This window comes from Andrena cerasifolii, chromosome 11 (genome assembly GCF_050908995.1).
Source record: "Andrena cerasifolii isolate SP2316 chromosome 11, iyAndCera1_principal, whole genome shotgun sequence".
NCBI classification, from domain to species: Eukaryota; Metazoa; Arthropoda; class Insecta; order Hymenoptera; family Andrenidae; genus Andrena; species Andrena cerasifolii.
Window position 1 is genome coordinate 8,484,647 of NC_135128.1, and position 14,037 is coordinate 8,498,683.

Here is a 14,037-nt window from a genome sequence, read left to right on the forward strand (position 1 = left end):
AATTTGATTTTGCGATGAGCACTGCCATTCGGACACCAGATTATCTAAAATCAAAAAACAAAAAAGATTTCGTTAGTATATTAATGTATCCTCGGATCAACCGAGGGAATTTCCGAAATATTAATTTAAAACAAAACCGCGTCTATTTAAAGTCGAAGTCCTGATTTTTTCGCGCGATTTTGCATTTTTAAAGAAAAATTCACAAACATTCGCCTCTATTCGGCCACCCGACTAGGTATAATCCCTTAATTAATTTTTCCTCTTTTCGTACTTCTTTGTTATAAAAGTTCCGGGGGTTATGGCTTTCGGGGGTTGTTGTTTTCGTTTCGTTTCTCAGCTTCCTCCCGTTTAAATAAATAACAACAACGATGTTAAACTTACAATGAATTCCACGTTAATTTCAGCCCCAGAGGTTCTAAATTACGAGCCGATCAGCCTGGCGACCGATATGTGGTCCGTCGGAGTGCTGCTCTACGTACTACTAACGGGATGCTCCCCGTTCGGCGGCGACACGAAGCAGGAAACGTTCTGCAACATCAGTCGGTGTCGCCTGGACTTTCCCGACGACCTGTTCGAGGACGTGTCCGAGGAGGCCCGCGATCTCATGCGCAAGCTGATGGTCAAGGATCCGAAGTAAGCAGCCGTTAATCCCAGCCGCTCTTTCCCGATCGATCGGCTGAAACGCACCGCAAGGACCAGCTATGCGCCTCGAGGCGCACCGGTCATCGGAATGTCGCGATCTAACGATCCGTCGCGTAACGCGATTGCTTTCGTTCCTAGAAGCTAAATAATGCCAACGCGCGCGACACGTAACAACCAACAATGTTCCTGAGATCCTCTGGCCGCCCATGCCCTATCTTCTTTCGCTTCGAGGTAGACCGTGAGCGGTAAACGTTCCCGGTAGCACAAGCCGCGCTTCCCCGAAGGCATTATTTTCGCCAGTGCCGGAATTCTTAGTAAGCCACGCTCTGATAACACTTATCCGCGATTCGCGTTAGTCCTCCATCGAGAGGTGGCCCCTGAAACGCAGCGCAGCGTCGTGGGAGACACTGGAGGCTGCATCTCCCCCTGAGAATCTTGCCAACGGCAGCCTTCGGCGATACCGACGAGCAAGAGATTCGTATAATACATTAAACGACCCTGCCCGGGGCTATGGCACTTTGGAAACCCGATCGTTCGGCTTCCTGCATCGGCGCTCTTACGTGGAAACGAAACGGTCGGCATTCCAGCGCGGCGACAGCGACTTTCTTCGAAACGGGAAGAGGCACGCCGGCGCATCGAACGAGTTCCGCTGAAAAACTCGTAGATTTCCTTATCGCCGACCAGTCGGACAGCTGGGAGGAAGTCTCCATCCGGAATATCCGCGCCCTTCCAACGCGAACCACGGTTTATCTGGCCGACAGCAAGGTTTATCGCCCCGCGTACACGCGGCGCTGCTCCCGCTCTCCTTTCTCCCTGCCATCCTTTTCGCGATGCTTCGTTGTCGATTCACTGTCTCGCCGTGGTCTTCGTTTCCTGCTCTTTCTCCTCTCTTTCGTCGCGCGTTACGCAACCGGTCGCTCCGTCGCCGAAGACAAGGCGCCCTGCGAAGGCCTCTGCCGGAAGTCGCGACGTGAACTGATCGAAAAGAGTAGACACGGTCGCGTGTAGATTCCTACCGCAACGGAGTACAGCTCTGTACACGAATCGGTTAGGTATTCGATGCTCTCTGAATGGAGGCTTCGAGGAACTTATCTACTTATTTGTATTAGATCCAAGAGCTCGGTGTCCTCGAGCTTTATCTTCGCGAGTTGAATCACGAGTTAATTCAGGATTCCCCTCATATTTTCTCGAACAGTGATTCATTGAAACCTCTCTTTCTTCCAGCGAGCGGCTGACAGTCACGGAATGCCTCCAGCACCCTTGGTTCGCCATGTTCGAGGACCCTCAAGCACCCCTTTCCGCACCCTCTTGCCCACCGGTAGCCAAATCCTCCATCGACACGACGTTGCCCCAGGAGCTGCAGTCTGTCGCGGAGGAGTCAGTGTCCGTCTCGTCGACGCCGAAGGGCGACGCTGAGAAGCATGCCCAAAGATCATCGACCACGAATATCAGCCAGAGCGCGGAGACGAAGCCGGTGGCCAGTCGAGCGGTGTCTTCTCACACGGAGAACCTCTACTCGAAGTCGAAGCTGTCCCCGAAGCCAGCCAGATACGGGCTGAGCCCTGACCGCAGGGACACCTTCAAGAGGAACATGGAGTCCCTGGCGCAGAAGTTCTCCGGCACGGAGATCGTGATCATCGAGTCGACCTCGGCCACGTCCACGGTGACCGCGAATGGGACGACGGTGGCGCAGAGGAGGGCGACGGCCACCCACACGATGCCAGCCGGCGAGGTGTTCAAGTGCACGCCGGTGTTCATCCTGGGGGAGGAGCAGCAGTGCAGCGACAGCGGCAGCGACACGGTGTCGGAGATATCGACGGACAGCTCGAGCGACCGGAGCAGCATCTACTCGGACGACTCGTTGGACTTCATCCTGTACGGCAAGAGCCAGGGCAGAGCCAGCTACCCGTTCGTGGCGACGGACTCGTCGGCGGACAGGTGGGAGCAGAGGCACCAGCAGCACCACGCGAGGGTCTGGCCCAGGGAGTGCAACGGGGTGGTCAGCAAGGCTCTGAGTCGCTTCACCGCGGAGACGTCGAGCGCCAAGGTGGCCAAGATATCGAGCCCCCCGACGGTGCACGGGAAGACCAGCCTGGAGGCGCTGCGCGAGAGGGGCGGCAACCTGGTGGTGATCCGCGAGCCAGTGAGGGCTGGAAGGTACACCAGGTACAGCGAGGTGCAGTGCGAGTCGGTGCAGGCACGGATTCGTCGGTTCCAGGTGCACGGAGCCTCGTAGACGAGCACGGGCTGGTTCGCCCGTGACGAGCTTCCTCGAGCAGCTTCTCGGGGCCCACGACTGGTCGCAGGAACGTGGGACCTGTTGTACATATCTACGGTGTACAGTATAGTTCGCTACCATGCGTCGCGAGGGATCGGCACTTGCTCGAGATACCAAATTGGGTTGGGGTAGTTCAGATATGGATATTTTTCTGCCAGGGGGGTCATTTAATCGAGGGTTTCAACGAGTGTTTTAAGGCACGCAGTTCGGGGGATGGTTGTAAATATGTGGAGAGGAATGGCGCGGGTGCCGATCGCTCGTGACGCGGCTTGTAAATAGTCGAGACGAGGGAGATTCTACGAGAGCGGAGAGTCGCCATCACTCGCGCGTCGAGTTTCGAGGGTATTTTTGTCGCGATTGCTGAGAGACGTCGTTGTACATAGGAGAGAGATTGGAGTCGTGGTGGCAGGGAGGGTTCGAGTGAGAGCGATAGAATGCGAGAGAGTCTGGCAGCCCGTTGTCTGCCATTACCGATAGACTGACCGGCCGTCCTTTCGACCTGGGAGATAGAATAAAAAAGAGCAGAAGAAAGGAAGCGAGTCGCGCGCGCGATGCACCGAGTCGGCCGCGAAAGCTGGTAAGGAAAGATCGAGTCTTCGGCGCCCCGCAGGGATCCCAGCGTCCCGATTATTACGTAAGTAGAAAATGTCAGGCATATGTCAGACTGCGGTCGGAATTCCAGAGTAGCGACGAGCATATTCGAGCGTTTGCTCGCGGAATATCGAGCGATGTCTCCCTATCCTTGTTTGGAACGTATATCGGGGCTTTTCATACCGGACATTCGATAACTGGTGATTTGAACAAATCCACGCGTAAAGTAGCGCGAAATTTAAGCGATCCTAGTGACGTTAGAGCTTGCGAATCCTCTCCCACCCATCCTCAACCCGCGGCCAATCAAAAGAACGAAAGGAACAGGGTAGATCCTCATCAGGACGCAGCTGACTCGGTGCACGGCGGTGACCTCGCCCAACTAGCCATAATAATCGATCGCGCCGATTGTCGCGATAGTAGTAACCCTAACTATTTGGAGAACCGCTCCACGGGTCTCGTGGATACCTAAATTCGATAACTCGGTGCCTTTACCGTAATCGTTAAGAGAATCGTACGCGCATCCGCGCTCTATGACGGTCCGTAAATCGAGCGCCTGCGAATGAAGGCAAGTGACAAGCGAGTCGCACTGAAGAGTGTCAGTGTGAGTTCTGTCGAGTGCCGCGTGAATCGCAGGCGCTGGAAAGCTCTCGCGAGCCACTGTACACCCATGCTCTCTCGCCCGAACAAATAAACACGGTGCAGCATCGAATCGCGCTTGTGTAATTAATATTTATGCGTGTACAGGCGGGCCGTACGCGAGCACGAGCGCACACCCGTAGTGCCTACATTTATTTGTCCCGTTCGCACCATCCCGAGGATCTCTGCCGCGGAAACACGCGTCGTTGGTCGCCAACGGGGGAGGAGAAACGATCGCGTGAGCGGGAAAAACGAGTGGTGCGAGCCTTTTCCTTCTAAGGCTCTCCGGACGAACATGCAGAGAAGCCACTCCGGTTCAGTGCCTTAGTCAGCGCGGAAGATTCCCGCGGATCGCGGCGTCGATCGATCGAAATTGAGCGCCTAGACTAGCTCTAGGCGTCTCTAATTCTTCTCGTTGGTTCGACAGCGTCCCCCGGCGGACGTCGATTAGAAATCAACGCTGTCCACCGCGTTCAGCACCACCGAAGCGGCTGAATTTAAGCTCCTCCGAAGCCTCGGGCACTTCTGTCGTCTGTACGCTGTATTAGCCGGAGCAACTGCCGTGGAACTTCTGTCGCGTAGATGATTATAGAACACTCGGCCATCGAGAAACATATCCGGGGACGAGACTTGCCGCGAGCTGCTCACTTCGTCGAACAGAGTCGCGATCTTCTTTCGCTCCGTGCGGTCGCGAGAATCAAATATATAGATATATAAATAAATATATATATATATATACAGAAATAGATATACGCAGCTTCGAGGACACGTGTGCCGCGAGGCGTGGCCGAAGGGCGAACGCTTGAAAAATCTTTGTGGAGCGCGAACTTCCGTGGTAGAAGGGAGCGTTCCGTGAATGCTAGTCATAAATGTCGCTCGTCCTCCTCTTCGGATCCCAAGCTCCTCTTCGCCGGAAACGGGCGACGAGGCGAGAGGACTCGCGGAGGAGCGACGAGGGCGCGAACGAAATGACGAATCGCGCGCGTCGACGCCGAGGAAACGATTCGATGACTCGAGACTCGCAATGCTCGGGGAGAAGCTACGAGCCAGCAGATGGAAAAACGTATCGCCGAAACTTGTTTCTTGGGTGATTGATCGAGCCGTCCAGCTGCGCTCGGCTGGATCACTACGCGTCGCACATTTCGCGGAGCTTAACCTCGTGGATCGAGGGGCCGCCATCGAATCTGACCCCCACGAAACATTCTTCGAAGGCGTTCGTCCGTCGAGTATGTACTTCGAGACGCACACGAGGGGGGACACACGCAGGAACGCGAGTGTGATGCTTGGGAAGGGAGTGAAACGTTGGATAAATGGATTGTCCCGTTCGAAGGGGGTAGGTGTGTGCACAACCAGCGAACGAGTGAACGCGAGAGAGTGAGTAAGTGGCGTGATTTTCTGAATGCCTCTTGAGAATCAAAGAGAATCATAGAGAGACCTTGTAAAATATAGTTTTGCTACTACGGTTAGAGGAGGGCGTGGGTCCGTCGCGAAGTCGGCTTCACCCGTTCCCCGAGGCCAATTTATCGTTATTTATTTCCCCCGTCTGCTTTTTTTTCTGTCCGGTACATATCGTATTTAATTACTCCGCGTTTTGCTCTTTCTTTACTTCATGGCGTTCTCTTCTTTCGTCTGACCGTGGCCTCCCTTACACGGGCACGCCCTGCTCTCCGATATATTCAACTATCATTATTATTACCATAATTATTATTATAGCTATTACGTTATCACTTTAATGTTATTAATATCGAGGTTAAACTGCGAACGAGAGAACAGCCGCGCATGTAGCCGCCTAAGACTCTTTCTGTAAATACTTCTGTCATTGTATTAATTTTAATAACGTGCGAAATAAATTGCCGATTCAGATCATACGGAGACGTGAGTTTCACTCGAGATCACCGGAGGGATGAAACCGCCAACTGCTCCAAGTTGCGTCGGGCTTCAAGACGCTCCAAATCCCATCAAACATTCTACGCCAACCTCGAATCACTTCAAGCATTAGTCGAGCCTCCGCAATCTTAAGGATCCTTATCCCTTCGCGTACCTTTCCGAGTTGGTAGCGGAAAACATCCGTGGAACCTCTCAAGACCCACCCAAACGTGAGTACTCTTGAGATTCCACTTCGAAGCGATTTGAAAGTAAAGAATTTAAAAGGGTGCTGATCGAACCATCGCAGCTTTTGTCACGCAAGAAACACCGGTTCCCGTCAGATCACCGAAGTGAAGCTGCGTTGGGCACGGTCGGCGGGATCTGTGCTTGAAACTCCACCTGGCACTGGCAGATCCTACGATGAATATAAAACAAATGGATCGATGAAAGGCGAGCTCGTTCACACTCGGTGAATCCGAGTTTTCCCATACACGGGGAGCGCAGTTTTCCAAGAACGTCGGTTTTCTTTTCATCCTATAAATAGACTGGCATTAATAGCGGCCAGGTGACGCGATGATTCACCAGCGCCGAGATTTCCTGGCAGGACACAAAGCTGATGCGAGCCTAATCCGTCTCCAGAGAATTCGCGACGTTTGCTCGCGTTTTAAGCGGTACGTGGCGTTTTCTAACCGCGACGATATAAAGACACAACATCGTCCGCAGTGTCTTCCCACGAATGACAGCTCCATCAAGCGCCCGCATTCATCTCGAACATCCTCTCAACCTTAGTTCCGCAACAAGGAATTCTCCGATGAATTCCGCGCCACCAGAATTGATCGCGTTCATCTCAAACACCGTTGCGTCATTCGCATCGAGCAGATCGTTACGTAAAAACGCCGCGTCCCATTAATTTGCGTAACTAGGAACGCGACAAAATCTACGTTGCTTCTCGAGGCAGATGTAGAAATCGGCGGTGGCACGCCTGGAAGAACGTCGCAGCGCATCGGGACGCGCAATGAACGCTCGACGTTAAAAGGTAGCCCGCTAAATTTCGCCTTGAAGCGACGCCCACTCGCGCCGACGGCGTTTATTCGGGAATCCTGCGAACGAGCGACGCCTGAACGGTGGCCCAGACATCCGGGTGCTCCGGGATGATTGATTTCTCCGAGAGTCCTCGCGCAAATGTCGCCGGAATCGTGGACGGTGGTTATTTGCGCAAGCCTGGCTGTTGCGCAATTCGTAATCCGCGGACAGTGGATTTCGGTCGGTCAAGGGTAACCGTGGCAGGCGCGCACGAATTCGCGAAAGTAGCGCGGACAAAGATGGAATGGCGAGGGCCTGTAATTAGAGGTAACGCGCCGCTTTTGTCGGCGGCCCGTTTAATGTCGGCGCGCGCGACGCCGCTCTTTTTTTTCTCTCCTCGCTCCAAACACCGAGGCGAGCAATTCGCGTCCTGACCTACGCGCTAATTAACGAATTATCATTGGAAAGCGCGATCCCGCGGCTGCATTCGGCCTCGACGGCCTCGAGCGACGCATCGCGGCCGTTGATTTAGCGATTTCTAGACGCCGCGCAATCGGTGCACCCCCTCGGGCCATTTTCCATTATGCACCTCTTCATCTGCTCCGTGCGCGATAAGTCACCGTTCGCCAGCTATTGTTCCTCCAATCAAATCACCCCTAGAACTTCGCCAAACAATTTATGTCGCGCAATTCATCACAGCACCTGACGCGCTATTCAACACGACGAAACTCTCGACGGCTGCGATTCCCACTTGCAAAACTGTTCAACACTCCTTGCATTACGGAACACACATTTTCCAGACGCGGGGTCGTTTAGAATCGAGCAGGGGATCGTCAAGATTCTCGCCACGGTGCCTCGAGGCACAGTTGGGCATTATTCGAATAAATTTTTATTATTACTCTTATTTCACGGGTATCGTGCTCTTTAGTTTACAATGGTAAGACCTGCAAAAGGAGGGTTACGTATAAACTAAAACTTAGACTATATCTGAAACCAAAGATAGCACCAAAATAAAAATAAATAAAGCAGAAACGAAGCTGAAATTAAAATTAACAGGGAGTTAATATTTCAACTCCTCCAGCTCTAATTAAACGAAGTTAAAATTAAAATTAACAGGGAGTTAATATTTCAACTCCTCCAGCTCTAATTAAACGAAGCTAAAATTAAAATTAACAGGGAGTTAATAATTCAACTCCTCCAGAGCTTTATTCGAATAATGCCCAACTCTGCCTCGAGGTTTCCAAGCACGCGACAGGCGCTTAACGAAGGGAGCTCGTCGAGGTTCCGCGAGGAAAAAACGGCGCGGCGATGCGTCGTGATAAATGTCGCGAAACCTTATCGAACGGGGAACTTGGAAATTCTGGCGATGTACCGAGGCAGCGGGCATTAATCGCCGGCCAAGTACGGCCGCGGGTCGGTTATTAGACGCGAGCCGGTCGTTCCTATTGTGTCTAATTCTTGGATCGTAAATCGTAGAGAGGCTGCACGTGCATGCGGTGCACGTCGCGCGTTACGAGCGACCGGCGCACACATCATACGGTCCTTTATGGTAGTCGGTAATTTGCATTCGCCGCGTATACAGGCGCATGTCTCTCCCTCTGTAAATAATGCCTCGTTGCATCGGTCGCTGGTCTAACGAGTTCGAATCGGTGTCCCAGGGCTCCACGCTGGATCGTTGTTCCTCGTGCGGCGATTCGAGACGGATGTTCGCCTCGCGGGGGGCGACATTTTCTCGGTCGCTGGCACCTGGATTTCGGTGGTCGAGAGACTGGAGCAGCTTCGGGGACACATTCGCCGCTGCGCTTTCAATTTTTCCTTGGACCGAAGTGAGACGTTTCCAATTCGATCGCCGGGGAATGCGCCTCGCAGTCGAGGACGTTGCCGGAGAAGTAACGAGCCGACAGTGTCGACGATGACGCGCGGCTCGAATTTATTGCACCTGCCTGTGGGACTATAAACAGAGATCATTAGGCACAGTGCAGTGGCGGCGGATGGGAACGTTGAATCGGATAATTGACTCCGAACGGCGCGGCAGAAGAGGGACGACCTCGCGTTCGTCGGTCTAGTCCTGAAATGGCTGAAGCTGTTGAAATGGTAGATTTTCTGAGATCGCTGACGGATGCGACTGTTCGCAGAGGACGGACGAAGTCCTCGTGAAATTTCTGGTAATAAAGGTAGGGGAGACCGGGGCTAGTTGACTAATTCCCTTTAATTGTTCTATTATGTTATAAATTATGCTGCGATTCGCGATATCGAAGCGTATGATTGACCAGCTTGCCAATTAATGTGGCACCGTGACAAAAACTTAAGTGTTCTATCGGTGAGAATGAAACATCTGAAAAGATCGGCGGGAAGTAAACATTCTTGCTTCGACTATTTATGAATTTTTGTCCACTAAGTGCTGCTTGATGTTTTCTCACGAATATTTTGTGGAAACGTGATAGATTGACTATAATTTAGGGTATTTTATTTTATCCGGTGCGTGGAGGTTTTGTACGTACGGCCCTTAACATGTTGACAAGGTCGGACGGGGTTACTTGACTAGGTATAGGAATACCGCTAAAAATTGCACTTTTTATCCTCAAGACGCAGCCGAGGCAAAGAGTTTAGCTGCTCGAGTCCACTTCCCCCACCACAAATCCCTCCAAACTCACCCCTACCAGTTTTACATCCTATCCTCCCTTCAAACTCAGGCCTTCCAAATAGATCATAACAAACAAGTACAAAATAAAATAAAAAATAACAGTGTGAAGGAGTGAAAAAAATTAAAGAAATTTATTGGTCGTAGGATATAATATATCTAGGGGAGACCGGGGCTAAAAGTTCCGGGGGTAAGTTGCTCCGACGGCTCTATCTTCAAAATAAAAAGAGCGTTGTACTTTAAATTATTTTTTCCGTGTGAGTTGATCACGCCACTCTGTCGCCCACTATAATAGCGTCCGCGACAGCGAATTGTGTGGTTGTAAGCAAGGAGCTATTAGTCGCGTACCAGATAAGTAAAAATTTTTCTATCATTACTTTTTGGTCTATTTCAATTATTTAACGTCGATATTATAGATTGAATCGTTCTTATGGATCAAATGACATTTAAGAACATGGTGTAATAGTGTTTATCGTTTGAATACATGTATAAGCAGAATAGTCTTTGAAATTGCTACATGTGTCGGTAGGGGCTAGTTGTTACCGTGACTTGGGGCACGTTGTTACCGTAAAAACTTGCCCCGCCGCAAATAGGTCTGTGAAGATAGCACCCCCAAATTCGATTTTTTAAAAAAACTCAACGGCATTCGTTTGTCCTTCGTTTGCCCACGTTTGCCCATAAAAATTTTTTTTTGCCCACCCTACAAAAAAAGTTATGAATAAAATAAAAAATTTGTCTTCATCACCCACGATGAATGCATTTCAATTTTTTAAAAGAAGGATACGAATATACCCGACCTGGCCACGTTTGCCCACTCTCAGATTTCATTTGCCCACCCTCCAGAATTTAAATAAAAAATAAAAACCTCGAAAAGAAGGGTACAGGTGAAGCGATCGCGTTAAAGTTCGATTTTTCTAGAAAATATTATCAAAATCGTTCTTTCAACGATGCAGTCCGTTAGTTTAGATGTAGAAGAGATTTGCCCATGCATTAATTTCGTATGCCCACCCTCCAGAATCGAATTATTAATAAAGATAGCCAAGAAGTGCGGTGCCCGTTGAAGCGATCGCGTTAAAGTTCGATTTTTCTGGAAAATAATATCAAAATCATTCTTTCAACGATGCAGTCCGTTAGTTTAGATATAGAAGAGATTTGCCCATGCATTAATTTCGTATGCCCACCCTCCAGAATCGAATTATTAATAAAGATAGCCAAGAAGTGCGGTGCCCGTTGAAGCGATCGCGTTAAAGTTCGATTTTTCTGGAAAATAATATCAAAATCATTCTTTCAACGATGCAGTCCGTTAGTTTAGATATAGAAGAGATTTGCCCATGCATTAATTTCGTATGTCCACCCTCCAGAATCGAATTATTAACAAAGATAGCCAAGAAGTGCGTCGTTGGAAATAATTCGAGAGTATCGCCAGACATCTGTTTACGTTTCGGCAGTGGCACTCGGCGCTGCGCCCCTTTAGTTAGGGTAGCAGCGCTGCGTGTCGTCATCGAACGTGCCGAAACGTAAACAGATGTCTGCGACACTCTCGAATTGTTTCCAACGACGCACGAAAGTCAGTCGGTCTACAGAGTTCGGGCGCAACTCTTGCGAAATCGTGCGTTCATTTACGGTTTGTGAAGTAACTGTGACATTATATTATTTTCCGTTGTGCGATATCATTGCGGTAATTAGTGAAAAATGACTAGAAAACCACTCTGGTGATATTCTGCACATGCTGCAGATGTGTGAAAAGTGTGAAGTGTTCGATGAGCGATACAAATTTAAGTGTCGTTCCAATAAAGTGAGAAAGAAGTGTGTGCAACATTTTTTGGATAACATGTCACCAAACACCTTCAACCTTTACGGTGAGTACAATTGATTTTGATAATTCATTCGGGAAAAAACGAACGGAAAGGTATTCGGTTCAACGGGTACCGCACTTCTTGGCTATCTTTATTAATAATTCGATTCTGGAGGGTGGGCATACGAAATTAATGGATGGGCAAATCTCTTCTACATCTGGACAAACGATATGCATCGTTGAAAGAACGATTTTGATAATATTTTCCAGAAAAATCGAACTTTAACGCGATCGCTTTAACGGGTACCGCACTTCTTGGCTATCTTCATTAATAATTCGATTCTGAAGGGTGGGCATACGAAATTAATGGATGGGCAAATCTCTTCTACATCTAAACTAACGAATTGCACTGTTGAAAGAACGATTTTGATAATATTTTCGAGAATAATCGAACTTTAACGCGATCGCTTCATCTATACCCATGTTTTCGCGGTTTTTATTTTTTATTTAAATTCTGGAGGGTGGGCAAATGAAATCTGAGAGTGGGCAAACGTGGCCAGATCGGGTATATTCGTATCCTTCTTTTAAAAAATTGAAATGAATTCATCGTGAGTGATGAAGACAAATTTTTTATTTTGTTCATAACTTTTTTTGGAGGGTGGGCAAAACAAAATTTTTTATGGGCAAACGTGGGCAAACGATGGACAAACGAATGCCGTTGAGTTTTTCCAAAAATTCGAATTTGGGGGTGCTATCGTCACAGACCTACCGCAAATGTATAAATTGTTTCCGCTGTGCTTTAAGATGCGAACATATGAATAAAAGGCGGAAAGGGACACGACTTCGATCGAAGTTATGCGTAAATATAAATAAAAACTGTCGCTTTTGGTTTTCTTTTAAAGATAATACATTTTTGTTGGTCCGAACCTTCATAAATAACCATTATTAATAAAATTCTGCTTTATTTCATTAGAAAATGAAATATTTCATTAAAAGGCAACTCTTATATCATAGTAACAACTTACCCCAATGCGATAACAACTTGCCCCATGTAGGGGTAAGAAGTTCCGCTTCGATCAGCCACAAATAAATTACTTTCTATGGGAAACCTATTACAATATATTAAACACAAGCGTAAAATCAGAAGATATAATAAATTTAACAAGAAATTAGTCAATAGTGAAGAGAATAACTACATTATTTTCCAGTCATTTTTATGGTTTATCGAAATCGGAACTTTTAGCCCCGGCCTCCCCTACGTCTTTCGTATACTATATTGATGAAATTGGCTGCGTATATATATATACGCCTGTCGCAGGCAAAGGGTTAAAACTGAAAAGTAAACGTCAAGTCAACTAACCCCATCATATTTGTCAACTAACCCCACAGCCTGGATTTATTGACTTATTCGTCTCACTACTCTAAATATAATAAAAACTACGACCTAGACTCAATTAAAACAATTTTAAAAATTAAGCCTGTATACCTAATGAAATTTGCAAAGTTTCAGTGTGAAGCAAGTCAACAAAATACCAATGGTTTATTTATAAAAATTAGAAATGTTGAAAATTAGTCAACTAGCCCCGGTCTCCCCCATTGGCTTGCCCCTTTTACTCCGTTTCCATTACTCCTTCTACTTCAAGCCACGCAGACACACCCTCCGTTTCCCAATCAGATAAGTGATTCACTGTAGAGGAAGTACCCTTAAGCGATCAATTAATTTGGTTCCGACTATACCTAGTGTTCCTTCCAAGAAAAGCCGACATTTCACTCGTGGCAACCTAATAGAATTCCCGTCGACTGAAATCTCTCTGCCAGTTTAATGTCCGCCGGCAGCCACGAAAGGCTCATGAATAACATTAGCCGCGTATCGACGCGAACTCTGCCTTTCCCGTTCCCTTCAACTAATGCGCGAATTCCACGGGATCTCCCGCGACTCCTATTCAGCAAAATCTTCAAATGGTGTCCAGGGAACTCTGCTCCTCCTCTGGTAAATGACAACCGACTATGATTTCCTCGATCGCGATGGCTTCTGTCGGACAGATCAATCGAGATGAAACGACAGGATCGCGATGCAACAGCTTCTTTCTCGCGTCGAAGGTGAACGTCACGGGGTGCAGCAAAAAAGTGCTTGCGAATTCGTCATTGAGAGTAGACGAGCGACGGGTAGGCGCGCAATTATCCTTGGCACGATCGCGACCGAACACGTCGTTACTAATTGTCGCCGCTAATTGCTTGTCACCAATAGCGCGGTGTCTAGCAGAGCATGTTTCATACTCGACGGGATACGATCCTCCTAGTATTCTTCATTCCCTCGCACCCGTCGCGTCCGGTAATTTAGCGTTCGAGGCACCATGGAAAGAGTGACCCAAGAAATAGCCTCTTTTCGGTCCCACGACTTTGGAATTGAACTTTGTGCCAAATGATACCTTATGGTGAGACATCAATCGCAACAAAGTTTCAAGTTGAGGTGAAAATTAGTTTCTGAGATATGGGACGTCTAAGTTTCAAGTTGAAGTGAAGATTCATTACCGCAGCAGCCGATACGCTTCGATGTACGGACTT

The 14,037-nt window shown here is 48.7% G+C and overlaps 1 protein-coding gene across 1 annotated transcript in view; it reads left to right on the top strand.

The window, feature by feature from the left end:
• Window positions 1-6,015, top strand: part of LOC143374853 (uncharacterized) — a 69,664-nt gene extending 63,649 nt beyond the window's left edge. The window contains exons 5-6 of the mRNA XM_076823387.1: window positions 405-633; window positions 1,867-6,015. Of these exons, the coding sequence (XP_076679502.1) occupies window positions 405-633; window positions 1,867-2,878 (1,241 nt within the window). The 3' untranslated portion in view covers window positions 2,879-6,015. The remainder of the gene's footprint in view (window positions 1-404; window positions 634-1,866) is intronic.
• The last annotated feature ends 8,022 nt before the right edge of the window (window positions 6,016-14,037 follow it).